General features: G+C 43.5%; 1 protein-coding gene across 2 annotated transcripts; it reads right to left on the bottom strand.

The window, feature by feature from the left end:
• Positions 1 to 3,795: 3,795 nt before the first annotated feature.
• Positions 3,796 to 26,581, bottom strand: LOC115139994 (dihydropyrimidinase-related protein 2-like). Of its 2 annotated transcripts, none has more exons than XM_029677961.2 (14): positions 26,225 to 26,581; positions 17,710 to 17,798; positions 16,183 to 16,367; positions 11,419 to 11,583; positions 11,178 to 11,239; positions 10,325 to 10,405; positions 9,989 to 10,057; positions 9,577 to 9,697; positions 9,191 to 9,347; positions 8,846 to 8,987; positions 8,426 to 8,596; positions 7,477 to 7,656; positions 7,146 to 7,335; positions 3,796 to 5,357 (listed from the first exon to the last, which is right to left on the bottom strand). In XM_029677961.2, exons 1-14 carry the CDS (start codon positions 26,264 to 26,266, stop codon positions 5,266 to 5,268), a joined length of 1,746 nt encoding a protein of 581 aa, XP_029533821.1. In that variant the 5' UTR covers positions 26,267 to 26,581; the 3' UTR covers positions 3,796 to 5,265. The 2 variants fall into 2 exon arrangements, with proteins under 2 accessions (XP_029533821.1, XP_064882698.1); XM_065026626.1 differs by lacking the exon at positions 3,796 to 5,357 and adding an exon at positions 5,370 to 5,894.
• Positions 26,582 to 26,751: the final 170 nt, after the last annotated feature.

The raw sequence follows: 26,751 nt of genomic DNA on the forward strand, positions 1-26,751 counted from the left end.
AGCGTTAGAGAGAGAACTGACCAAAAGTTGGCTTTCATTAGCTATTATTTTTGCCTCAATCAACAAGACCTGAATCAAATGATGAAACCACCCGCTGGCTTTCTCTCCCACACCCAACCGCTACCGCAAGAACTGGTCCCAGAACCAACCGCAGTCCCGCAATGTTATTTTAGGCATATCTGATGCAGCTCCCTTGCCAGCCATGGTCCCAGCAATTTTGCACCCTATAGACAATATCAAATGCGCAAAAATAACTTGTGAAATAAGTTAAATTACAAGACAGGGCCGTGGACCCCTAGGGACAGGATGGGGTGACCCAGCTATATTGTGTGCAAGTAAAACGAGCTCCACAGTACTATTAGGCCGATGATATGAATTATATGGAGGATGTGCGGTTTCTGTGTGTTAATGTGAAGGTGCATGTGTGTTTTCATTACATTGTGTGTTCCAAATCTTTCCCCTGAGACAAAAAAATAAATATGAGAAGGATGTTGTGTTGGAGAGTTCAGTTATTGACTAGACTGGTGGGGGTCGGCCGTGTAGGCTGCTCGGGTTGGCTGGGCGGTCTGGCTGTAATTTGATATACAGGATATCTTAAAGATAATCAGAAGTTAAGTTCACATAGAAATTAAAAGTGGATGGTGTTCAGAGATAGATGGGAGCAGTTGAGTGGAGCTGAAGGATGGGACTAAAAACGATACCTATTGTAAAAATACTGTCCGTAAAATATATAAAGTATGTATATGCTGGAAGTAGAAGCCTAAGTGTTGTTGTCCATTAGTTTATTCCAATTATGGGAGGAATGGTAGTGTTAGGGGAAAATAATAAAATATATATATATACTTACAAAAAAATAAATGGGTGATTGGAATTGATGCAAACAATTACATTGATGGATGCCCCCCCCCCAAAAAAAATATAGATATACAGTACCAGTCAAAAGTTTGGACACACCTGCTCATTCAAGAGTTTTTCTTTCTTTATTTTTTACTATTTTCTACATTGTAGAATAAAAGTGAAGACATCAAAACTATGAAATAACACAAATGGAATCATTTAAAAACCAAAAATATTATATATTTTAGATTCTTCAAAGTAGCCACCCTTTGCCTTGATGACAGCTTTGCACACTCTTGGCATTCTCTCAACCAGCTTCATGAGGAATGCTTTTCCAACAGTCTTGAAAGAGTTCCCACATATACTGAGCACTTGTTTACTGCTTTTCCTTCACTCTGCGGTCCAACTCATCCCAAACCATCTCAATTGGGTTGAGGTCGGATGATTGTGGAGGCCAGGTCATCTGATGCAGCACTCAATCACTCTCCTTCTTGGTCAAATAGCCCTTGCACAGCCTAGAGGTGTATTTTGGGTCAGTGTCCTGTTGAAAAACAAATGATAGTCCCACTACATGTAAACCACATGGGATGGCGTATCACTGCAGAATGCTGTGGTAGCCATGCTGATTAAGTGTGCCTTGAATTCTACATTTATCATAGTGTCACCCGCAAAGCACCCCCACACCATCACACCTCCTCCTCCATGCTTCACAGGGGGAACCACACATGTGGAGATCATCCGTTCACCTACTCTGCGTCTCACAAAGACACAGCGGTTGGAACAAAAACTCTCAAATGTTGACTCATCAGACCAAAGGACAGATTTCCACAGGTCTAATGTCCATTGCTCATGGTTATTGGCCCAAGCAAGTCTCTTCTTATTGGTGTCCTTTAGTAGTGGTTTCTTTGCAGTAATTCGACCATGAAGGCCTGATTCACGCAGTCTCCTCTGAACAGTTGATGTTGAGATGTAGTGGCAAATCGGTTCAAATATGACACAACCAAGAACTTTGTGAAAATCAATATAGACTTTTAATACACCCGTATCATAAGCCGGAGAGCCCCGCGGGACCCACCCCTTTCCAGAGCTCTCACTCTTCATTTTATACCCACACATACATTATCAGTTCATCCCCCAATGCAAATACAGTTACATCCCAATCTGTGCGTCCTGCTTGTTCAGCCCAGTAACGCCCACATAATGATGACAAGACCCTTCCTTTGACCTAAAGATAATATACATCCCCCTTTCCTGTGGCCTGTTTTATCTCTAGTTTTTAGTGTGTTCAGCTGCCCTGGTCGCCTTCTCTTCATATGGTTGTCTAAGATCAAACAGACTTGTGTCTCCCATGTGATGCAATTTATGTCTGTAATCCATCAGTTGGTCATTTGGCTGACCCCCTCCTTAGATAACCTCTGATCTTTGTATATCCAGCTGGTCTAGGCGTCTATGTCACCTTCCCTTCATGTAGTCTGTTTTTAGTGTTCAACTATTCTATATATCTTATGCATTTGTCTATGTGTTATATTTTGCACCCACAAGATGTGTCTGTTAAATGAATTTTGTGAAGCATTTATTTGGGCTGCAATCTGAGGTGCAGTTAACTCTAATGAACTTATCCTCTGCAGCAGAAGTAACTCTGGGTCCTCCTTTCCTGTGGCGGTCCTCATGAGAGCCAGTTTTATCATAGTTCTTGATGGTTTTTGTGACTGCACTTGAAGAAACTTTCAAAATTCTTGAAATTTTCTGGATTGACTGACCATGTTTTAAAGTAATGTTGGACTGTCGTTTCTCTTTACTTATTTAAGCTGTTCTTTCCACAATATGGACTTAGGGATATCTTCTGTATACCACCTTACCATGTCACAACACAACTGATTGGCTCAAACTCTCTAACAAGGCAAACCTGTTAATTGAAATTCATTCCAGGTGACTACCTCATGAAGCTGGTTGAGAGAATACCAAGTGTGCAAAGCTGTCATCAAGGCAAAGGGTGGCTACTTTGAAGAATCTAAAATATATCTTGATTTGTTTAACAGTTTTTTGGTAACTACATGACTCCATATGTGTTATTTCATAGTTTTGATGTCTTCACTATTATTCTACAATGTAGAAAATAGTCAAAATAATGAAAAAACTTGGAATGAGTAGGTGTCCAAACTTGACTATATGTGTATGTCCCCCCCCCCCCCCACTTCTAAAACCAAAGTTGCGCCTCTATTTTATGACCAAAACTAAACCAGTATCTGCTAGCACAATAACTGTTAGAGACAAAGAATTTTGTTGAATTTTTTAATGTTTAAAACCATTTACATCAACACCGATAGGATTCAATGCCGTCAGGAATAAGTACCCCAAAATCCCAGTAGCCTACAAAACATACATGGTCAACAGTTTATCACTAGATGGCAGGGCAGAGAGGGCAATGACAGTGCTAAACTTCAGAAATAAAAATAAACACTATAGGAAACCTCTCCATCTGCAATTCACTTACATCACATACAAGCTTGGCATGATGACCTGTACCTAAACAAGGCAAGGAGGAAATAATACAATGCTATACAGAAAACTGATCAGATGAATAAGGAGCCTACTGTAAAAGGTCCCTACTGTACCTTTCACACAGTGAGTGCTTAGTGAGTGGCTAACTAACATTGTCCATACCCTGATGAGTGGCACTAACAGTGGGGTCTAATGTGAATAGGTAAGAGGATAAAGAGAGTGATGATGGAGCACCTGTTAAAAGTGGCTCCCATCGTCAACACTCACAGAGCTACATGGAGATGCTATTTTAATGTCTCCAACAATAAGGACAGGAGTCAAACCACATAACCGGCACACTGTAAATAATGGATTTCATTATCATAGCTTTTTTTCACTGGATCTCAAAGCACCACTTGTACTAGCTTTGTCACTGACAGTGCTTAAGATATATTTTTCATAAATACATGGTTCATATAGTGTGCAATCAATCAATACTTTATAGAATAGGCAGGCAAGTGATATTGAACAAACATTCTGAAAAATAACAAACAAACATCTAATACAAATCAACATTTTCACAGATTCACCTTTTGCACTTTAGCAGATAGAAAATGAAGACCTGTGACGTATGAGACCATGATGGAGGAATGGTAAGAGCTAACCCCGCTTCCCCCGTAAAGTGGTTTTCACAAAGCTTGAATTTGTGTGGTTGAGTGGAAAAAGTAGGCACCACCATCTGCACATACACAGCATTGAACAAATAGCACCAGAGAGGTTGCTAGGGGCAACCTTCTATCCAGCATGGCTGTCAGTGTCATTAGAAATAAACAGCAGTGTGATTATAGGAAGCCTGGTGTCTTGGCGAGCTTTAACTTTGGAAAGCTAAAGAAAAATAAAGGATGAAATAAGAGGCAAAATGTCTCTCGTCTGTTTGTTTTTTTGCCGAAGGTTCTCCCTGCTGCCATGTATTGTGCATGCTTTGTGTCAAAGGTGTTCTGAGTGAGGAGATGAATGGTTTAACCCTACAATACTCTCACCTTTGACTTCTGTGCATTCCAACAGCAAACAAGCTAAGATCTAATAGTCAATATTTCAGAGATTACAGTAGTGTTTTAGCTCTAGACACGATTGAAAATGTAGAATATTAACAACAAAAATATTACAACAATACAAAAAGTGCAGTAATGAGAGAAAGGAAGATTAAAGTGAATTTGTTCAGCTGAAACTTCTGTGGTAATTCTGACCAGAAAGACTGGGAGGATAATACCAAGAACTCACAGCTGTTTAAAGTAATTCAAATACTGCAAACTGACAGAGCGGTTAAAAGGTCCTCTCAGTTACTTAAACGACACTACTCTAAAGCCTTAAAATTATGCCAAATGCAAGAAACCATTCCATTCACTTATAGGATAGAAGGAAAACAATAAGATGTATTTTAATAAAATATGCCACGTGTCTTTGACAATGATTCAATTCAGTGTCTCCGTAGTTCATAACGACATTTATCACTTCTTGGAAACAATGCGTGTCAAGGCCCATTAAATAGCAGATACATCAAATGTCACGACTGCAATCCACAGTTCCTCTTGTACAATTAAAAGCCAAAATGTAAACAAAGCCCAAACTTAAATGGGATATAAATATATTTGTCACAAAACTGTAAAACACCAAGCGGTCTAAATTCACTTGACTCTTCCTTTAAAAAAAAAAATGAAGGTGGCATATAGGTCATACAAAACAAAACATTAAGTGCTATCACTTTTTTTTCTTTGAATGAGGTGACAGAGCTGTTAAATATGGATGAAGGTGAAGTGTTTTTGACCAGGGTGCAGTTGAGTCAGGGAGAAGGATCACATTAGATGAAGCGTTGGTTGTGATGGTTTGTCTGGGAGTTGGGGTGGATTCTCCCGCTCATCTCCTCTCTGGCTCAGCTGACAGGAGAGCTTAACCCAGGCTGGTGATGTTCGACCTCCCACCAGGGGGCGCCGCGATGCGCTGGGTGTTGCGGCGAGGAATATTATCATCAACCTGTGCACCTGGGCATGAGAGATAGAGAGAAAAAAAGTCAAATCTTAAAGGGGATTTGAATGAGACATCGCTCTGATTTCCCTGACAAAAAAACAACACAAGAAGTTGTTTATTTGTAACAGATTAAATATATTGTAAAATTGCAGGCCAAAATGATAAAACTGGAGTGCCTACAGTCGTGGCCAAAAGTTTTGAGAATGACACAAATATTAATTTTCACAAAGTCTGCTGCCTCAGTTTGTATGATGGCAATTTGTATATACTCCAGAATGTTATGAAGAGTGATCAGATGAATTGCAAAGTCCCTCTTTGCCATGCAAATGAACTGAATCCCCCAAAAACATTTCAACTGCATTTCAGCCCTGCCACAAAAGGACCAGCTGACATCATGTCAGTGATTCTCTCGTTAACACAGGTGTGAGTGTTGACGAGGACAAGGCTGGAGATCACTCTGCCATGCTGATTGAGTTTGAATAACAGACTGGAAGCTTCAAAAGGAGGGTGGTGCCTGGAATCATTGTTCTTCCTCTGTCAACCATGGTTACCTGCAAGGAAACACGTGCCATCATCATTGTTTTGCACAAAAAGGGCTTCACAGGCAAGGATATTGCTGCCAGTAAGATTGCACCTAAATCAACCATTTATCAGATCATCAAGAACTTCAAGGAGGGCGGTTCAAATGTTGTGAAGAAGGCTTCAGGGCGCCCAAGAAAGTCCAGCAAGTGCCAGGACCGTCTCCTAAAGTTGATTCAGCTACGGGATCGGGGCACCACCAGTACAGAGCTTGCTCAGGAATGGCAGCAGGCAGGTGTGAGTGCATCTGCACGCACAGTGAGGCAAAGACTTTTGGAGGATGGCCTGGTGTCAAGAAAGGCAGCAAAGAAGCCACTTCTCTCCAGGAAAAACATCAGGGACAGACTGATATTCTGCAAAAGGTACAGGGATTGGACTGCTGAGGACTGGGGTGAAGTAATTTTCTCTGATGAATCCCCTATCCGATTGTTTGGGGCATCCGGAAAAAAGCTTGTCCGGAGAAAACAAGGTGAGCGCTACCATCAGTCCTGTGTCATGCCATCAGTAAAGCATACTGAGACCATTCACGTGGGGGGTTGCTTCTCAGCCAAGGGAGTGGGCTCACTCACAATTTTGCCTAAGAACACAGCCATGAATAAAGAATGGTACCAACACATCCTCCGAGAGCAACTTCTCCCAACCATCCAGGAACAGCTTGGTGACGAACAATGCCTTTTCCAGCATGATGGAGCACCTTGCCATAAGGCAAAAGTGATAACTAAGTGGCTCGGGGAACAAAACATCTTGGGTCCATATTTTGGGTCCATGGCCAGGAAACTCCCCAGACCTTAATCCCATTGAGAACTTGTGGTCAATCCTCAAGAGGCAGGTGGACAAACAAAAACCCACAAATTCTGACAAACTCCAAGCATGGATTATTCAAGAATGGGCTGCCATCAGTCAGGATGTGGCCCAGAAGTTAATTGACAGCATGCCAGGGCGGATTGAAGGGTCAACACTGCAAATATTCACTCTTTGCATCAACTTCATATAATTGTTAATAAAAGCCTTTGACACTTATGTAATGCTTGTAATTATACTTCAGTATCCCATAGTAACATCTGACAAAAATATCTAAAGACACTGAAGCAGCAAACTTTGTGAAAATTTATATTTGTTTCATTCTCAAAACTTTTGGCCACAACTGTACATGTCTTAGTATTATGCTATTCCTACTGATGTTCCATGTAAGAGCTGTGAGAGACATTTTGAGCTGTACTCACCAGACAGGCTGAAGCCAGACTGGTGCAGGTTGCGGACTGGCTGAGGACCCTGCTGATGCTGTTGCTGCTGCTGCTGCAGCTTGGCTGGAGAGGTCTTCACCGAGGTGACCGGAGTCATTACCTTAGGTGTCACATTCTCACACACTGGCCCGTCATAGAGACCCCTGGGGACCCCCCTCAGCTCCGTCAGCTTGGAGGAGACAAACAGAGACAGACAGACAGACAAGATGACAGCATCAGTTCGGCTGTTCGAGTTCTGCGATCATCACTGTCAGTGGGAATGGTCATAAACAATCTATTCTGTGCCAATTTCACAGCACTATAGACTCACCCTGCTGCGAGCCTTTATCCTCCTGTAGACATGGTCAGGGAAGGGCTTGCGGCTCACATAGCGCCCACATCCCTCAGTGGTATGGAGGTCGCCCTCTTCCAACACGATTTTGCCCTGGCTGATCACCACCAGGGGAGCTCCACGCACCTCAATGCCCTCAAAGATATTATAGTCCACCGCCTGCAGAAGAACAGCTCTGATGAGAACAGTGACAAATAGACTGACACAGTACAAGAGGGCAAATAACATAGAAAGAGAACACCAAGACTACACGATTATCACATGCACAAAACAACAAGTTGAGGCCTTTTTCAATATGAACTTCAGTCTGTGTCTTAGTCTTTCAATGACTTGTGCCAGCATGGTGATGGCCATCAATCACATCAACATAGATGCCCAGAGATAAAGACTGACTGTTACACTGTTACACAGTGAGTCACTGACATTCAGCTGACATCCTACTGGGAAACTAGTGCTAATATAGCCAGCTAGCTCCTCTAAATGATGAGTAGTGATGACTCAGTGAGCGATAAAAAAATAATAATACAAATCGTTTGTCACACCAGATAGATAGGTGCAGTGAAATATGACGTTTTACAGGGTCAGACATAGCAGTACAGCGCCCCGGACCAAATTATGATTAAGTGCATTGCTCAAGGGCACATCAACAGATTTTTCACCTTGCCGGCTTGGGTATTCAAACCCAAACCGACAAGTTACTGGCCGAACTCTCTAACCGCTAGGCTACCAAACAGTCTGCATTGAGGTGTTCTTTGAAAAATCATTTCGGGTGAGTAGATTTTTACTTGTTAGGTTGGATCAAAGCTTTGTTGGTAAAAGAGCTTCAATGTTTCATATGAAAATGAGTCCTACATACAGTAGGTGTGACTAAAACCATGTATAAATACCATGACATGGTCAATACAGTGTGGGTTGGCCAGGCTCTTACCACGTTGTGGCTCTTGGCAGAGATGACCTTGCTGACGTCTGGGTCCCAGAGGACCAGGTCGGCGTCAGAGCCCACAGCGATGCGGCCCTTACGGGGGTACAGGTTGAAGATCTTAGCTGCATTGGTGCTGGTCACAGCCACAAACTGGTTCTCATCCATTTTTCCAGTCACCTAAGGGAATCAGAAGACAAGGCGCTGTCACTTCCTTTCTAACAAAACAGCTGCAAACATTCACCACCAACTGAGACAACCGCTTGATGACATGAATAACTGTGGCACAAACAGGGAAAGTAGATTGATTGTTAATACCACAATATCTGTGTCTATTTACAATAACAGGATACATTTAAAAGAAGCATGTGTGATTGGGGTATGTTTGATGGTAGGAAACCCGGCAGAAAAGTCAGTAGTGTGCCTCACCACACACTTGTCCCAGATGAGGGAGAGTCTCTCCTCAGTGCCGTTGGTGCCCTCTGGGATGAGGGTGAAGTTGTCTTTACCCACGGCACGCTGGGAGGTGTGGAACGTGCAATGAGCACTACCAGTCACCTGCAGGTCACCACTGGAAAGGAACAAAGGATGGAGGGGAAGAGGGAGAGAGACTATTGACAGGTCTTATGTTTGATCTTTCTGTCTTGAGTGATACGACTTTCCAGGAGGCTAGGATGACATACCGCCCTCTGGTGGAAGATGTGTGTAAGTAACACATGATTACTGCATAGCTCTGTGTTGAATAAAGGTACATAGTGTAAATGGTGTACCTACCAGGAGAGCAGTGAGTTGAGATAGTCAGGGGTGGTGGGGTCGGGGCTGAGGGGTGGGGAGGTGATGAAGGCAGCTGCCTTGGCCCAGTTCTTACTCCAGTAGTGGGTGCCGTCCGTGCCCAGGCTGGCAGAGATGGGCTCTCCATACACCACAGCGCCTAGAGTACCACAGAAACACAGCAAAACACGAGGTCAGCATGGCAGGGAGAGTCAGTGTTCTATACACCTCAGAGTGCTCGTGCCGGTCTGCAAGCCAGGACTGATTTACAAGTGGAATCATTTATGTGGGATTTGACATTTAGTGTATCTATAACCACAGAGAACAATCAATACAAAAACATGTTGCAGTAGTCCATCACCACACTTCTTTCTCCTTTTTACTAGTACCCTTTTTCCTGGCCAGGGCGATGACGTCAGCAGCACTCTTGCTCATCACCTTGGTGATGTACAGGGGGCAGTTGGTCTGATTGGCCACAGTGACTGACCGGTTGACTGCCTCTGCCTCCACCTACACACCAGACAGACACAGAGAGAGGGATTTCAGTCCAAACAGACCAGACTCAGTGACCTTCATGTTGAGTTACAGACTAGCTTTAATGCTTCTAGGCATTCTGGAAGAAGAAAGCATAGGAAAGAACACTCAGACACTTGACTCACTCATTTACTTTACATCTGTATTGAATTCTGTTAATATCATACAGCCTCTTACCTAATGTTCATGTAAAGCAACCAAAGGCACACATCAAATACAAGCAGAAGGCTGATAGAAGCACAGGACCTGGCCAGAGGTCATACTTACCTCTTCTGGGCGGCTCAGTACATGACCCTCAGGGCCAGTGATGCCCAGCTCCAGGATCCTGCACTGCTCCTGCAAACACATCAGACAACAGCTTTTAAAAACATATATAATTTACTGCCACATACAATAAAACTGTGAAATGTGTTGTTTTACAGGGTCAGCCATAGTAGTACGGCACCCCTAGAACAACCTAGGGATAAGTGCTTCACCTCGGGTATTCGAACCAGCGACCTTTCAGTTACAGGTGCAACGCTCTAACCCTTAGGCTACCTGCGCTTGGCCAGCGGAGAAGGCAAGCTGGGACACGGTGATAGGGTTTATTAGAGGTTCTGTTACCTGGGCAATGATGTCCCCGTTCTCTGCGTGCACCTGAGCGATGGCACCCAGGTCTCTGATGACACCGAACACCTCGTACATCTACAGGAGGAAAGCAAACGGTCACACGCAGGGCAGGCTTTAGCAATGAGGACATTTACAAGATGACTGATCTCTTTATCAGAGCAACACGTGTTGGGATGAGAATCAGAATCAGAAGGAGAGCACTAAATGCACAGATTAGTTCATTTACTCCACTTCTCTCTTTAGCTTGGACCACTTTGTTCAACTCCGAATTCCCACGGCAATCAACTAGGTATTCACAGCTGCAATAGGCCACAGGAAACGGTCAGGCAATCTTTCAGCACGTGTTGCAAGAGTCATCCCCCGTGTCAGTCCTAAACACTAACCAGCCTGTGCTGAGTGGGGAAACTCAATATTGGCCCATACCAAAGCTCTCACAGAAAGACATGAGGCACATGGGAGTGATCATTCACCCCAGACAGACAATCCTTTACCTAGCATTCAGAAAGCAGTAGACTTTCCAGAAGAGGTGAAGAGGTCTACAATAATCTCTGAATGTTTGGAGCAGTGACGTACTGTAGCAAGCAAGATACGCAGGCGTAACGTGAACACTCGTGCAAATCCCTCATTTTACGTCAACAACTACTTTTTACGCCTGCTAATCTATAGTTAGGATTCAGCCTCCAAAGAGTTTATCAGAAATGTAATACAGAATATCATTCTGTCATGCAATTTAGCTACACAAAGTGCAATGCAATCATTACTTTAAAAAGGCACAAGCCTCCAGAAATGTTGACTCCTCCATCCGTCGCCAGTAAATCATACCAATCTGAAATGCTTCAAATCGTACCTGGGAGTCGGAAAGTTGGAAAACATCCTTATAAGCCAAATAGACCAGGAAAGAGTTGACACCTAAAGATAGAAAACTTATGAGCAATAGTAGCAATAAAATGATAGAAAAGGGAGAGGAAAGGACAGTCACAGGAAGGAAATAAACCAGAAAGAGTCTTAGTATAAGTAATAACTGCCCCAACCCCCTGACATGAGTGAATGTAGGGAGAATGGGTTGTGTAATTGTGTTAGCGGCGTACCATGGTCCTTCACCAGGCTCTCCATCTCCTCCTGCATGCCCTTGTGCCAGTTAGTGATGTCCACATGCAGAGAGTAGTCACAGCAGGACTTGCTGTCGGCCCATTCCCTCCACTGGTTGAACGCTGCCAGCAGGCTCACACCAGGTTCTGGAACCACATGATCAACTACACACACACACAAACACACACCATTGAAAACACACTAGCAGTAACATTATCACATTTTACAGAGGCCAGATATATTAAAAATCATGAGACAATGTGAACATCTGGTATTGGCTACTCCTCCTGGGGTCCAAACAGGAAACTAAACACAACAAATAAAATACATAACACAATTAAAAATACAGTACAAAATATTGTCCCTGTAAGGTGTTCTTTTATCTATTGTACTGTTAGCGGGGTGGCAGAGAGTTCCATGTAGTCATGACTATTTAAAACTGTGCGTTTCCCAGCCTCTGTTCTGGACCAGGGCACTGTGAAGAAACCTCTGCCTGCATGTCTTGTGTTGTACTGATGAGTGCCCGAAATGTGTGCAAACTGCTTGAACAGACAGTTCTGTACCTTTAACCCATCAACACCTCGCACAAAGACCAATAGTGATGCAGTCAATCTCTCCTCAAATCAACATGCGCGCAATGACGGACGGACACACGCAGGCCGTCTGGTCAGCATGTTAGAGGCTTCCATTAAAGAAAACCCTCTGTTCTATTAGATAGGTAACTCTCAATCCATGATAAGGCAGAGAATATAAATCCATAAAACCTACGTTTTGTCAGCAATAGGTTATGAGCAATGATATCAAAAGCTGCACTGAAATCTAAAAAAACAGCTCCCACAATCTTATTATTATCAATTTCTTTCGGCCAATCATTAGTCAATTATGTCAGTTTCGAGCATGTTGAGGGCCTTCCTTATAAGCATGCTGAAAGTCTGTTGTTTTCTGTAAAATAACATTGTATTTGGTCAAAAGTGATTTCCAAAAGTTTGCTAAACACTATTAACAGGCCGATTAATGGTTCAAACAGCTAACCAAAGGGTGATTTCAAATCAAACCAAATCAAATTTTATTTGTCACATACACATGGTTAGCAGATGTTAGTGCGAGTGTAGCGAAATGCTTGTGCTTCTAGTTCCGACAATGCAGTAATAAAGTAATCTAACTAACAATTCCAAAACTACTGTCTTATACACAGTGTAAGGGGATAAAGAATATGTACATAAGGATATATGAATGAGTGATGGTACAGGGCAGCATACAGTAGATGGTATCGAGTACAGTATATACATATGAGATGAGTATGTAGACAAAGTAAACAAAGTGGCATAGTTAAAGTGACTAGTGATACATGTATTACATAAGGATGCAGTCGATGATATAGAGTACAGTATATACGTATGCATATGAGATTAATAATGTAGGGTAAGTAACATTATATAAGGTAGCATTGTTTAAAGTGGCTAGTGATATATTTACATCATTTCCCATCAATTCCCATTATTAAAGTGGCTGGAGTTGGGTCAGCGTCAATGTCAGTGTGTTGGCAGCAGCCACTCAATGTTAGTGGTGGCTGTTTAACAGTCTGATGGCCTTGAGATAGAAGCCGTTTTTCAGTCTCTCGGTCCCAGCTTTGATGCACCTGTACTGACCTCGCCTTCTGGATGATAGCGGGGTGAACAGGCAGTGGCTCGGGTGGTTGATGTCCTTGATGATCTTTATGGCCTTCCTGTAACATCGGGTGGTGTAGGTGTCCTGGAGGGCAGGTAGTTTGCCCCCGGTGATGCGTTGTGCAGACCTCACTACCCTCTGGAGAGCCTTACGGTTGAGGGCGGAGCAGTTGCCGTACCTGGCGGTGATACAGCCCGCCAGGATGCTCTCGATTGTGCATCTGTAGAAGTTTGTGAGTGCTTTTGGTGACAAGCCAAATTTCTTCAGCCTCCTGAGGTTGAAGAGGCGCTGCTGCGCCTTCTTCACGACGCTGTCTGTGTGAGTGGACCAATTCAGTTTGTCTGTGATGTGTATGCCGAGGAACTTAAAACTTGCAACCCTCTCCACTACTGTTCCATCGATGTGGATAGGGGGGTGTTCCCTCTGCTGTTTCCTGAAGTCCACAATCATCTCCTTAGTTTTGTTGACGTTGAGTGTGAGGTTATTTTCCTGACACCACACTCCGAGGGCCCTCACCTCCTCCCTGTAGGCCGTCTCGTCGTTGTTGGTAATCAAGCCTACCACTGTTGTGTCGTCCGCAAACTTGATGATTGAGTTGGAGGCGTGCGTGGCCACGCAGTCGTGGGTGAACAGGGAGTACAGGAGAGGGCTCAGAACGCACCCTTGTGGGGCCCCCGTGTTGAGGATCAGCGGGGAGGAGATGTTGTTGCCTACCCTCACCACCTGGGGGCTGCCCGTCAGGAAGTCCAGTACCCAGTTGCACAGGGCGGGGTCGAGACCCAGGGTCTCGAGCTTGATGACGAGCTTGGAGGGTACTATGGTGTTGAATGCCGAGCTGTAGTCGATGAACAGCATTCTCACATAGGTATTCCTCTTGTCCAGATGGGTTAGGGCAGTGTGCAGTGTGGTTGAGATTGCATCGTCTGTGGACCTATTTGGGCGGTAAGCAAATTGGAGTGGGTCTAGGGTGTCAGGTAGGGTGGAGGTGATATGGTCCTTGACTAGTCTCTCAAAGCACTTCATGATGACGGAAGTGAGTGCTACGGGGCGGTATTCATTTAGCTCAGTTACCTTAGCTTTCTTGGGAACAGGAACAATGGTGGACCTCTTGAAGCATGTGGGAACAGCAGACTGGTATAGGGATTGATTGAATATGTCCGTAAACACACCGGCCAGCTGGTCTGCGCATGCTCTGAGGGCGCGGCTGGGGATGCCGTCTGGGCCTGCAGCCTTGCGAGGGTTAACACATTTAAATGTCTTACTCACCTCGGCTGCAGTGAAGGAGAGACCGCATGTTTTCGTTGCAGGCCGTGTCAGTGGCACTGTATTGTCCTCAAAGCGGGCAAAAAAGTTATTTAGTCTGCCTGGGAGCAAGACATCCTGGTCCGTGACTGGGCTGGGTTTCTTCTTGTAGTCCGTGATTGACTGTAGACCCTGCCACATGCCTCTTGTGTCTGAGCCGTTGAATTGAGATTCTACTTTGTCTCTGTACAGACGCTTAGCTTGTTTGATAGCCTTGCGGAGGGAATAGCTGCACTGTTTGTATTCGGTCATGTTACCAGACACCTTGCCCTGATTAAAAGCAGTGGTTCGCGCTTTCAGTTTCACGCGAATGCTGCCATCAATCCACGGTTTCTGGTTAGGGAATGTTTTTATCGTTGCTATGGGAACGACATCTTCAACGCACGTTCTAATGAACTCGCACACCGAATCAGCGTATTCGTCAATATTGTTATCTGACGCAATACGAAACATGTCCCAGTCCACGTGATGGAAGCAGTCTTGGAGTGTGGAGTCAGCTTGATCGGACCAGCGTTGGACAGACCTCAGCGTGGGAGCCTCTTGTTTAAGTTTCTGTCTGTAGGCAGGGATCAACAAAATGGAGTCGTGGTCAGCTATTTCCGAAAGGGCCTTATATAAGGCAGGGCCTTATATGCGTCGCGGAAGTTAGAGTAACAATGATCCAGGGTTTTACCACCCCTGGTTGCGCAATCGATATGCTGATAAAATTTAGGGAGTCTTGTTTTCAGATTAGCTTTGTTAAAATCCCCAGCTACAATGAATGCAGCCTCCGGATAAATGGTTTCCAGTTTGCAAAGAGTTAAATAAAGTTCGTTCAGAGCCATCGATGTGTCTGCTTGGGGGGGGGTATATACGGCTGTGATTATAATCGAAGAGAATTCTCTTGGTAGATAATGCGGTCTACATTTGATTGTGAGGAATTCTAAATCAGGTGAACAGAAGGATTTGAGTTCCTGTATGTTTCCTTCATCACACCATGTCTTGTTAGTCATGAGGCATACGCCCCCGCCGCTCTTCTTACCAGAAAGATGTTTGTTTCTGTCGGCGCGATGCGTGGAGAAACCCGTTGGCTGCACCGCCCCGGATAGCGTCTCTCCAGTGAGCCATGTTTCCGTGAAGCAGAGAACGTTACAGTCTCTGATGTCCCTCTGGAATGCTACCCTTGCTCGGATTTCATCAACCTTGTTGTCAAGAGACTGGACATTGGCAAGAAGAATGCTAGGGAGTGGTGCACGATGTGCCCGTGTCCGGAGTCTGACCAGAAGACCGCTACGTTTCCCTCTTTTACGAAGTCGTTTTTTGGGGTCGCTGCCTGGAATCAATTCCGTTGGCCTGTTTGTAAGGCAGAACACAGGATCCGCGTCGCGGAAAACATATTCTTGGTCGTACTGATGGTGAGTTGACGCTGATCTTATATTCAGTAGTTCTTCTCGACTGTATGTAATGAAACCTAAGATGACCTGGGGTACTAATGTAAGAAATAACACGTAAAAAAACAAAAAACTGCATAGTTTCCTAGGAACGCGAAGCGAGGCGGCCATCTCTGTCGGCGCCGGAAGTTTGCTATTCTTTGGCCGTGTAATGACCTTTTCCCTTCCTCCAGGCCTGAGGGCACACGCCCTCTTCTAAGCTTATATTGAAAATGCGGCAAACAGGGGAAAAAATTATTCCGTTACCAACTTCAGCAATTTACCATCTAGGATGTCAGTACCAAGTATCAGTAAGTCAGAATCTACCTAGACATCACATGTATTATGGGTTTCTGTCAAGTATGCCATTTCATTAGTACATACTGATCATGGTGGTTCCCCCAGCCAGAGCAGCTCGGGTGCCCTGGTAGAAGTCATCTGCTGACACCATGCCCCTGTCTGGCATCTGGAAGCGTGTGTGCACATCTATGCCCCCGGGAATCACCATGTGCCCATGGGCATCAATGATCTTCACCCCACCAGGAACAATCAGGTTCTCTCCAATTTGCCTGAGAGAAGAAGAAACGGATTGAGAGAAATTTTCAAAAGGTATTACAAAACAATATACAGATTTTCTTCATATAAACTCCGCAAATAAAGAAACGTCCTCTCACCGTCAACTGCGTTTATTTTCAGCAAACTTAACATGTGTAAATAATTGTATGAACATAACAAGATTCAACAACTGAGACATAAACTGAACAAGTTCCACAGACATGTGACTAACAGAAATGGAATAATGTGTCCCAGAACAAAGGGGGGGTCAAATGTAACAAGCAGTATCCAGTGTGGCCACCAGCTGCATTAAGTACTGCAGTGCATCTCCTCCTCATGGACTGTACCAGATTTGCCAGTTCTTGCTGTGAGATGTTACCCCACTCTTCCACCAAGGCACCTGCAAGTTCCTGGACATTTTTGGGGGAATGGCCCTAGCCCTCACACTCCGATCCAACAGGTCCCAAACGTGCTCAATGGGATTGAGATCCGGGTTCTTCACTGGCCATGGCAGAACACTGACATTGCTGTCTTGCAGGATATCACGCACAGAATGAGCAGTATGGCTGGTGGCATTGTCATGCTGGAGGGTCATGTCAGGATGAGCCTGCAGGAAGGGTACCACATGAGGGAGGTGGATGTCTTCCCTGTAACGCATAGTGTTGAGATTGCCTGCAAAAGAGTACAGGCGTCGGTGTGACGCTCATTTCTTCGACGATAAACGCAAAGCCGACCATCACCCCTGGTGAGACAAAACCGCGACTCGTCAGTGAAGAGCACTTTTTGCCAGTCCTGTCTGGTCCATCGACGGTGGGTTTGTGCTCATAGGCGACGTTGTTGCCAGTGATGTCTTGTGAGGACCTGCCTTACAACAGGCCTACAAGCCCTCAGTCCAGCCTCTCTCAGCCTATTGCGGACAGTCTGAGCACTGATGGAGGGATTGTGTGTTCCTGGTGTAACTCGTGCAGTTGTTGTTGCCATCCTGTACCTGTCCCGCAGGTGTGATGTTCGGATGTACCGATCCTGTGCAGGTGTTGTTACACGAGTCAGTAGAAAGACCTCTTTAGTGTCCTAAGTTTTCATAACTGTGACCTTAATTGCCTACTATCTGTAAGCTGTTAGTGTCTTAACAACTGTTCCACAGGTGCGTGTTCATTAATTGTTTATGGTTCATTGAACAAGCTAGGGAAACAGTGTTAAAACCCTTTACAATGACGATATGTGAAGCTATTTGGATTTCTACTAATTATCTTTGAAAGACAGGGTCCTGAAAAAGGAACGTTTCTTATTTTACTGAGTTTATATAACCAACAAAGGTGCAGGCAAGAAAATGGCACTCTAACTATTAGGACTTACTTGATGACGCCATCCTCCATATAGATGTCAGCAAGGAAAGACTGGTCATCATTCACAATCTTCCCACCTTTGATTAGGAGACGATCACTCTGTGGGAAGAGACAGAATTTAATTTATATTGGACTTGATTGTATTTATAGGGGAACGGCACCTCAGTACCTCCAGGCTCTGATCAGGCCCTACACCCAAACAAGGGCACTGCGTTCATCCACCTCTGGCCTGCTCGCCTCCCTACCACTGAGGAAGTACAGTTCCCGCTCAGCCCAGTCAAAACTGTTCGCTGCTCTGGCCCCCCAATGGTGGAACAAACTCCCTCACGACGCCAGGACAGCGGAGTCAATCACCACCTTCCGGAGACACCTGAAACCCCACCTCTTTAAGGAATACCTAGGATAGGATAAAGTAATCCCTCTCACCCCCCCCTCCCCCTGAAAAGATTTAGATGCACTACTGTTCCACTGGAGGTCATAAGGTGAATGCACCAATTTGTAAGTCGCTCTGGATAAGAGCGTCTGCTAAATGACTTAAATGTAAATGTAAATGTTATAGCAGTGAGTACCACAACCCATTGATTAAAAAGCATATTCCACATTGAACATATTTGCCATGAAAGGTAAGCTAGCCAATACTCAACCCCGCACATCCATCCGTCCAGGAGAACTTTAACAGAACCACACTGAATAGAAGCACAGAGGCGTTCCATGAGTAGCTAACGAACAAGCTGCACAAAAGGATAGAATCCTCGGCATGCATTCCTGTATAGAACAGCACTAGGGCTTTGCCAAGACATGGCCATTGTCTAGTCTGCCAAGAAACCCCAAACAACAACGCATAAGCAGAGCTAAGTAAAAAACAATGTAACACAACGGTATTCAAAAATTTAAGTTTGATTTGTTTACATGGAAAATTTCAAACAAAAGGACACAGGTTTATGGCCACATCTTTCTTTCTTTGTCTCTTTCTGCAAAGTTTTCATAACCAACTATTCCCAACCAGAGCTGTTTCTTTCTCTGTCAAACCAGTGATGCAGTTAACACATACTCATAACGCGTCTCCATATTATGTGAGTGCAAAGACTAGGCTAATGTCCAACAGAAAAGCCCTATTAAAGCAACCACATCCATAATCTACTCAGACAGCACTCGGATTGTACATTTTTACTAGCCTAGGCCATATCTTTCATATAGAATCAGGCTTTATACATTAAGTCATAAGAGATTCCACCCCGATCACAAACAGCTCAGATCATGGAGAATAGCTCAGATCAGAGGGGTAGCTTAGTTCAGTCTGAGATGCAGAGGAAAGTGCTGTGTAGACTAGGGCATGGGTTAATGGAAGACCAAGAGAATGCACTTAAGCTGCAATACGTAACATTTTGAGCAACCTGACCAAATGCATCTTTTACTTTTGGTTTTATACACCAGCTTCAAACTGAAAAAACAATATATGGTTATTGAAAATATATTTCACAGCAGTTTAGATGGTACAATGATTCTCTACATTAGGTGAACTACACTAAACAAAAATATAAACGAACATGCAACAATTTTACTGAGTTACAGTTCATACGTAAAATCAGTCAACTGACAAATGAATTTGGCTACAATCTATGGATTTCACATGACTGGGAATACAGATACGCATCTGTTGGTCAGATACTTTTTTTATTTTAAAAGGTAGGGGTGTGGATCAGAAAACCAGTCAGTATCTGGTGTGATCACCATTTGCCTCATGCAGCATCTCTTTTGCATAGAGTTGATGTGGCTGTTGATAGTGGCCTGTGGAATGTTGTCCCACTCTTCAATGGCTGTGCAAAGTTGCTGAATATTGGCGGGAACTGGAACACACTGTCATACATGTCAATCCAGAGCATCCCAAACATGCTCAATGGGTGACATGTTGGGTGAGTATGCAGGCCATGGAAGAACTGGGACATTTTCAGCTTACAGGAGTTGTGTACAGACATGGGGCCGTGCATTATCATGCTGAAACATGAAGTAATGGCGGCGGATGAATGGCATGACAATGGACCTCAGAATCTCGTCATGGTTTCTCTGTGCAATCAAATTGCAATAAATAAAATGCAATTGTGTTCATTGTCCGTAGCTTATGCCTGCCCATACCATAACCCCACCGCCACCATGGGCATTCTGATGTCAACGTCGTGAACAGCAAACCGCTCGCCAACACGACGCCATACACTGTTTGCCATCTGCCTGGTACAGTTGAAACCGGGGTTCATCCGTGAAGAGCACACTTCTCCAGAGTGCCAGTGAAGGTGAGCATTTGCCCACTGAAGTTGGTTACAACGCCGAACTGCAGTCAGGTCAAGACCCTGATGAGAATGATGAGCACGCAAATGAGCTTCCCTGGGACGGTTTCTGACAGTTTTTGCATAAATTCTTCGGTTGTGCAAACCCACAGTTTCATCAGCGGTCCGGGTTGCTTGTCTCAGACGATTTCGTGCAGGTGAAGAAGCCGGATGTTGAGGTCCTGGGCTGGCATGGTTTAAAAAAAATATATATTTTTTTACCTTTATTTAACTAGGCAAGTCAGTTAAGAACAAATTCTTATTTTCAATGACGGCCTAGGAACAGTGGGTTAACTGCCTGTTCAGGGGCAGAACGACATATTTGTACCTTGTCAACTCGGGGATTTGAACTTGCAACCTTCCGGTTACTAGTCCAACGCTCTAACCACTAGGCTACCCTGCCGCCCAGTTACACGTGTTTAGTGGTTGAGGCCGGATGGAAGTACAGACAAATTCTCTAAAATTATGTTGGAGGCGGCTTACCGTAGAGGAATTAAAATTAAATTCTCTGGCAACAGCTCTGGTGGACATTCCTGCAGTCAGCATGCCAATTGCGTGCTTCCTCAAAACTTGAGAACATTTGTGGCATTGTGTTGTGTGACAAAACTGAACATTTTAGAGTGGGCTTTTGTCCCCAGCACAAGGTGCACCTATGTAACGATCATGCTGTTTAATCAGCTTCTTGATATGCCACACATGTGTAACGTGGATGGATTACCTTGGCAAAGGTGAAATGCTCACTAACAGGGATGTAAACAAATGTGTGCATGGGACCAACACTTTACATGTTGCGTTTATATTTTTGTTCAGTATATTACAATTTTAGCAACAAGGAAATGGAGGAGTGAATTCTGCACAATGCACCTTTAAGAGTAGGACAAATAATCCCATTTCCATCTAAGGAGAGCATGTTAGTGTAGGCTCGGGCTGGCCTACTTCTCATCAGGCCTTCCTCGGTGAGTGTGGGCTGGGTAGCTTCTGTAATGAGGCTGACAGAGGCTCTCTCCAGACTGCACAGCAGCCCACAAGATGTAGGATGTTAGTATCCCCTAGCTAGCACCCTGACCTGACCACTTCCACCTTTAGACAGTGACCAATAGCCAACCACTAATGGCCGCAGAGAAGACTTTAGACAAACCTCAGAATCTTAAAGGCAATCCAAAAGGGCATTCTTCCATCATGATCTAACAGACTATTGTCAAGTGGGTCAGATTATGCTACATTTCTGGACTCAAACTGGAACATTTTTAATAACAGGCCTGAATGCAGAGAATAAAGCACACTGGTTCCAATATCCTCTTTTAGAACCATGAGTGATCTTGTCTTACTTATCTTCCTCTGTTCATCATCCATAGTAATACCTGTATCTTTAATAGTCTTAGGAGATCTAGGCAAAACACTGATGTATTGTGTTTTAATCTATGTCTTGCCACTGCAGAGGCAGGTGATAACTGAAGCATCTTTTAATAAACACCTCACAAACAGAATTGAATCTCTGTCACACCCAAATGCACCAGTGGAGGTAAACTATTTATTCAGAGAAATAAACATCCCTGAGATTGAGAGCCTCAAGGGCAAGCATATAATTGATTTATGTCATGGTAATGCTGTTAACAATTGGGCCCAGGGTATAATTGTGAAAAATCTGAGCAACTCCATGCTGTGCAAATTCTTGACACAGTGATTAAGTGAGAGCGAAATGAAATGCAACCACTCCACTGAATGGCATTTAGAACATGCATTATGACTAGTTAGGTAATGAAAATCCATATCCTCACATAAAAAGGCTTCCTCCTGCCTCATGTACAGTGAGCCCAGCCCAGTAAAATGCTGAGCTGGATGGGCTCTGTGGATGAATGGATGGGTAATCTTTGTGACACGGAAATTATTCTGTACCAAATACTCTCCTTGAATTATTTAGGCTACAGCCATAGACTTCGCATCATTGTATCTGTCCCATTATGGTGTCCGTGAGAGCATGGGCAGTGCCATTTGAAGTAGTCAATTTTCTTATTCTGCTACTTCTATGAGTTTTGGGACGGCAGGTAGCTTAGTGGTTAGAGCGTTGGGCCAGTAACAGAAAGGTTGCTAGATCGAATCCCTAAGCTGACAAGTTAAAAATCTGTCGTTCTGCCCCTGAACAAGGCAGTTAACCCACTGTACCTAGGCCGTCATTGTAAATAAGAATTAGTTCTTAACTGACTTGCCTAGTTAAAATGAATAAATAAATGAGTTGGCAAACAAACTGAAAGGGTGCACACTGCCACCTAGAGTTTGTTGTTTGAATAGGTATGAAGCCACGGTTGGCAATTTACTGCCCCCTGCAGTTATGGAATGTTTCCTTTACTAGTATAATTTATTGGCTGATCCCTTCTAGTGACTTGGATGGAATTATGTGATCCTTCCTTAAAGAGATTCTCTGGTACTTTTGTATACATTTTAGCAAGTAGTTCTGAAAGTAGCAACCACAAGCATAAAGTGGTCCCTGAAAATTGCATACTACGTCACATATGTGCAGATATGTGAACTATGTCACTGCAGTCTCTGCTGTGTGAATGATGTGCAGCTGGCTCAAATGGCAAGGGGCTGAAGCTCATTGGTTGAACTCAAATTGCTAGGGGCCGGCCCATGTGGGGGAAAATATAGGGCAAATGGCACCGCATAGCTTCCAGAAAAACAGTTGCTTTCAAACTAGGGATTTTGTGGCTAATTGAGGTAAAACACAGGGTTTCTATTAGCCGATAATAGCCGGCTTTTGGACGATAAAAAAAAGAGAAAAGTCTATAAAATTGGGGTCCGCCGATTGTCCGAGAAGGGAAAAAAACGTGTTTCGAAATAATGTTTTTTAACCTATTCATTGATGGAAATACCAGTCAATGTAAATACATTTGACTAGTCATGCTTATTGGTCTATAGGTTAATTTGCATAAGAAGAATTAAATTGGCACATGTATACTGTATATTAAGCATCTTATTTATCACACGTGTACAAAATGCAGATACAGAGCTGAAAATCTGTCCGACAGCGCGAGAGCTGCTGCTACAGCATCTCAAACAGCAACTGCACAGGCAACGGAAGGCAGGTTTCATCAGCGCATCACACACCACTTCGCATTGGGCTGGAGACAGTATGCACTTTAAAAACATACACTTAATTGTCTGAAACCTGAACGTTATACTACATATTATGAGGCATGTTTGGCCTTGCTTCAATGTAGCCCAGTCAAAATCAGACCATATCCGGAGGCAATTATTTTATGGTGCGGCTTTGACATCGGTGTTTTCCTGCTAACTGCATTATGGAACAAACATTCATCCATAGCCTACTGCCTTGTGCGTATTGCTACTCTTATAATGTGAGGAAATAATAGTTTATCAACATTTTAAACTAAACATTCTGATCTATATTCCCACAACTGTCCCAAAGTCTGTTTGGAATAGGCTATTTCCTTCTCGACAAGCTGACCAATACAATAGGTAAACTTTTCTACTATTGGGGATAGTAGATTGACATAGGCTAGTGATTTTGCTGTTCATTACTCGTGTTGTTGGCTGAGAAAAAGTAAATGTGGCCCGTTACTCTAGCATCTTCAATGTGCACATCAGAATTTGGTAAGAAGGACCGCACATCATTGCATCCTCGACTTGTATGTTCTGTTAATATGAATTATCGTAATCAAATGTGATTCTTTCATTCTGAGCTCTGTGGGAGGACTCCCTAATCAGGTTACGCACCCCATGCTAAAACTGGCTTTAGGGCACTACAGTCCTCCAACTATCTCTATGGCTACAGGTCAAATGTTCAGTAGGTCTAGCTAGGCTAGAGGTCGACCGATTATGATTTTTCAACGCCGATACCGATTATTGGAGAACCAAAAAAGCCGATACCGATTACATCGGCCAATTTAAAAATATATATATTTGTAATAATGACAATTACAACAATACTGAATGAACACTTATTTTAACTTAATATAATACATCAATAAAATCAATTTAGCCTCAAGTAAATAATGAAACATGTTCAATTTGGTTTAAATAATGCAAAAAACAAAGTGCCGGAGAAGAAAGTACAAGTGCAATATGTGCTATGTAAGAAAGCTAACGTTTCAGTTCCTTGCTCAGAACATGAGAACATATGAAAGCTGGTGGTTCCTTTTAACATGAGTCTTCAATATTCCCAGGTAAGAAGTTTTAGGTTGTAGTTATTATAGGAATTATAGGACTATTTCCCTCTATACCATTTGTATTTCATTAAAATTTGACTATTGGATGTTCTTATAGGCACTTCAGTATTGCCAGTGTAACAGTATAGCTTCCGTTACTCTCCTCGCTCCTCCCTGGGCTCGAACCAGCAACACAACGACAACAGCCACCATCGAAGCAGCTTTACCCATGCAGAGCAAGGGGAACAACTACTAGAAGGCTCAGAGCGAGTGACGTTTGAAACATTATTAGCGCACGCTAACTAGCTAGCCATTTAACTTCGGTTACACCAGCCTCATCTCGGGAGTTGATAGGTTTGAAGTCATAAACAGCGCAATGCTTGACGCACAACGAAGAGCTGCTGGCAAAATGCCCAAAAGTGCTGTTTGAATGAATGTTTACGTGCTTGCTTCTGCCTACCACCGCTCAGTCAGATACTTAGATACTTGTATGCTCAGTCAGATTATATGCAACGCAGGACACGCTAGATAATATCTAGTACTATCAACCATGTGTAGTTAACTAGTGATTATGATTGATTGTTTTTTAAAATATAAGTTTAATGCTAGCTAGCAACTTACCTTGGCTTACTGCATTCGCGTAACAGGCAGTCTCTTTTTTTTTATATAATAATAATTGGCGATCAAAAACACCGATTTCAGATTGTTATGAAAACATGAAATCGGCCATTCCGATTAATCGGTCGACCTCTAGTCTAGGCATAGCCATGGGAAGATTGGATGCTGAGGGTGCTGCAGCACCCCCCGATAAAAAAACATTAAAATAATAATTACTTTTCAGCAGAGCGGAGAAAACTACTCCTCAGCATACCTCCCCACAGCCAAATCCATGTACATTACCAGCATCCCATAACTTATCTCTTTGCTTAGGTGGGGTGAGAGAGTAGCCTAGTTCATGCAAATAACAGGGTCCCCTTTTAAAGCCACACCATGCTGTCATCTGAAGGCTGGGGGCTGCTGGAATTGAGTCGTTTGTATGCAATGCCTGAGATGTAAGGGGTTTAGATAGGCCTCCTCCAGTTGTGAAGGAGATCCGACAGCTGCCTGAAAATAACTGTTCCCCTCCATGCTGCCCTTGCAGAAACAAAAATGGACAGCTATCAAGAACCTTTTTATTTCAATAATTCATATATTTTAGAGAGGAACGCACAAAAATGTGTGGTTTGTTATTTGATTCAAGCCATTAAATACCTAAATGTCATTACTGTATCTACAGTATATTTCAGCATATAGTCAAAAGCCAGGCCTTCACGATCACAGCAAAAAGCAAGGATGGATTTCATCCAATGACCTACTTTATAGAAATGTTTTTTGCCCTTTCAATTACTGTCCCCATCCCCATATGTCATCATGGCAAATCAACCCAATGCTTTCTAGGGTTGATAGGACGAATTGTTGTGACAAATACATATTTATCCAATTAATATATTTCCAAACAATTTGGAAAATAATGAGGCCTAGCTAAAACAAATGCTATTGTTGCTGGGATTTTCCTCACATTTGATTTTATATGATGGTATTCCCAAGGTCTATAACTACAGTATTACAAATACTGCATTAAAAGTATAATATAATCAATCTGAATATAAGGAGGAAGAAGTACATAATGTCCCAATCATCTATTATTTTTCCCTAAACCTGCCGCTAGGCTAAATCGTCTAACATGGTAGGATATGGAATGGCTGCAAAATAGGATGCACAGAATAAAATGCGCGTCTCAATGAGTATTCCAATGACAAGCGCGAGCTACAATGCGTTCAATTTCTTATGACCAATTACCGTGTCTTTGTTTATTATAGCAGTGCAAGTGGTGACATTGCATTTGTACAAATGGATCCAGTCCTCCTCAGACTATGCTGGCTGTAGCTAGCAAGCTAACTGTGTAATCCCCACTGCTAGCTTGTTCAGCCATGCATCGCCGGTCTAGATTTTACATACCATTTTGTAAAACTATAAGCATTTAAAACACAATACTCACTGTAATGCGTGGGATATTTTTCTTTCCCTGGTACCCGGACATTTTAGCGGCGCGTTGTCAGCCTCCTCGATTATGGTAGTCACCACACTTATGTAAACTAGACCACTAGCAATGAAAGGAATGGATGCTCAGATGGGTTGAGACCAGTCCACGCCCAGACAAAATTGTGTCTGCAGCTATCGCCTGCAACAGAACCAATAACTAAATTCGTGAAATAACTCTATCCGTTCCAACGTCCAAAGAGGTTTGCTGAATGAACCTGAACGGTCTGACAGTCTTTCCTCACGTTCCAATGCTGAGCCAAGCCTGTCCAGACAGTCAGTCACCAACAGGGAGCGAGAATATAACCGGTGATGAGGGCCGTGGCCACCGTGCATGCGCAACGCCCCACCCTGCTCCCATCTTCGCTCTCCAGCTCACCTGCTACCAGCAAGTCTGGAGCATGAAGAAGTAGCACTGATGCTAATTTGACTTGTCTGAAACAATGCAACTTCCTTTATTCAGAAAGGACAAACAAAGGCAAAAAG

This window comes from Oncorhynchus nerka, linkage group LG13 (genome assembly GCF_034236695.1).
Source record: "Oncorhynchus nerka isolate Pitt River linkage group LG13, Oner_Uvic_2.0, whole genome shotgun sequence".
In the NCBI taxonomy this organism is placed as follows: domain Eukaryota; kingdom Metazoa; phylum Chordata; class Actinopteri; order Salmoniformes; family Salmonidae; genus Oncorhynchus; species Oncorhynchus nerka.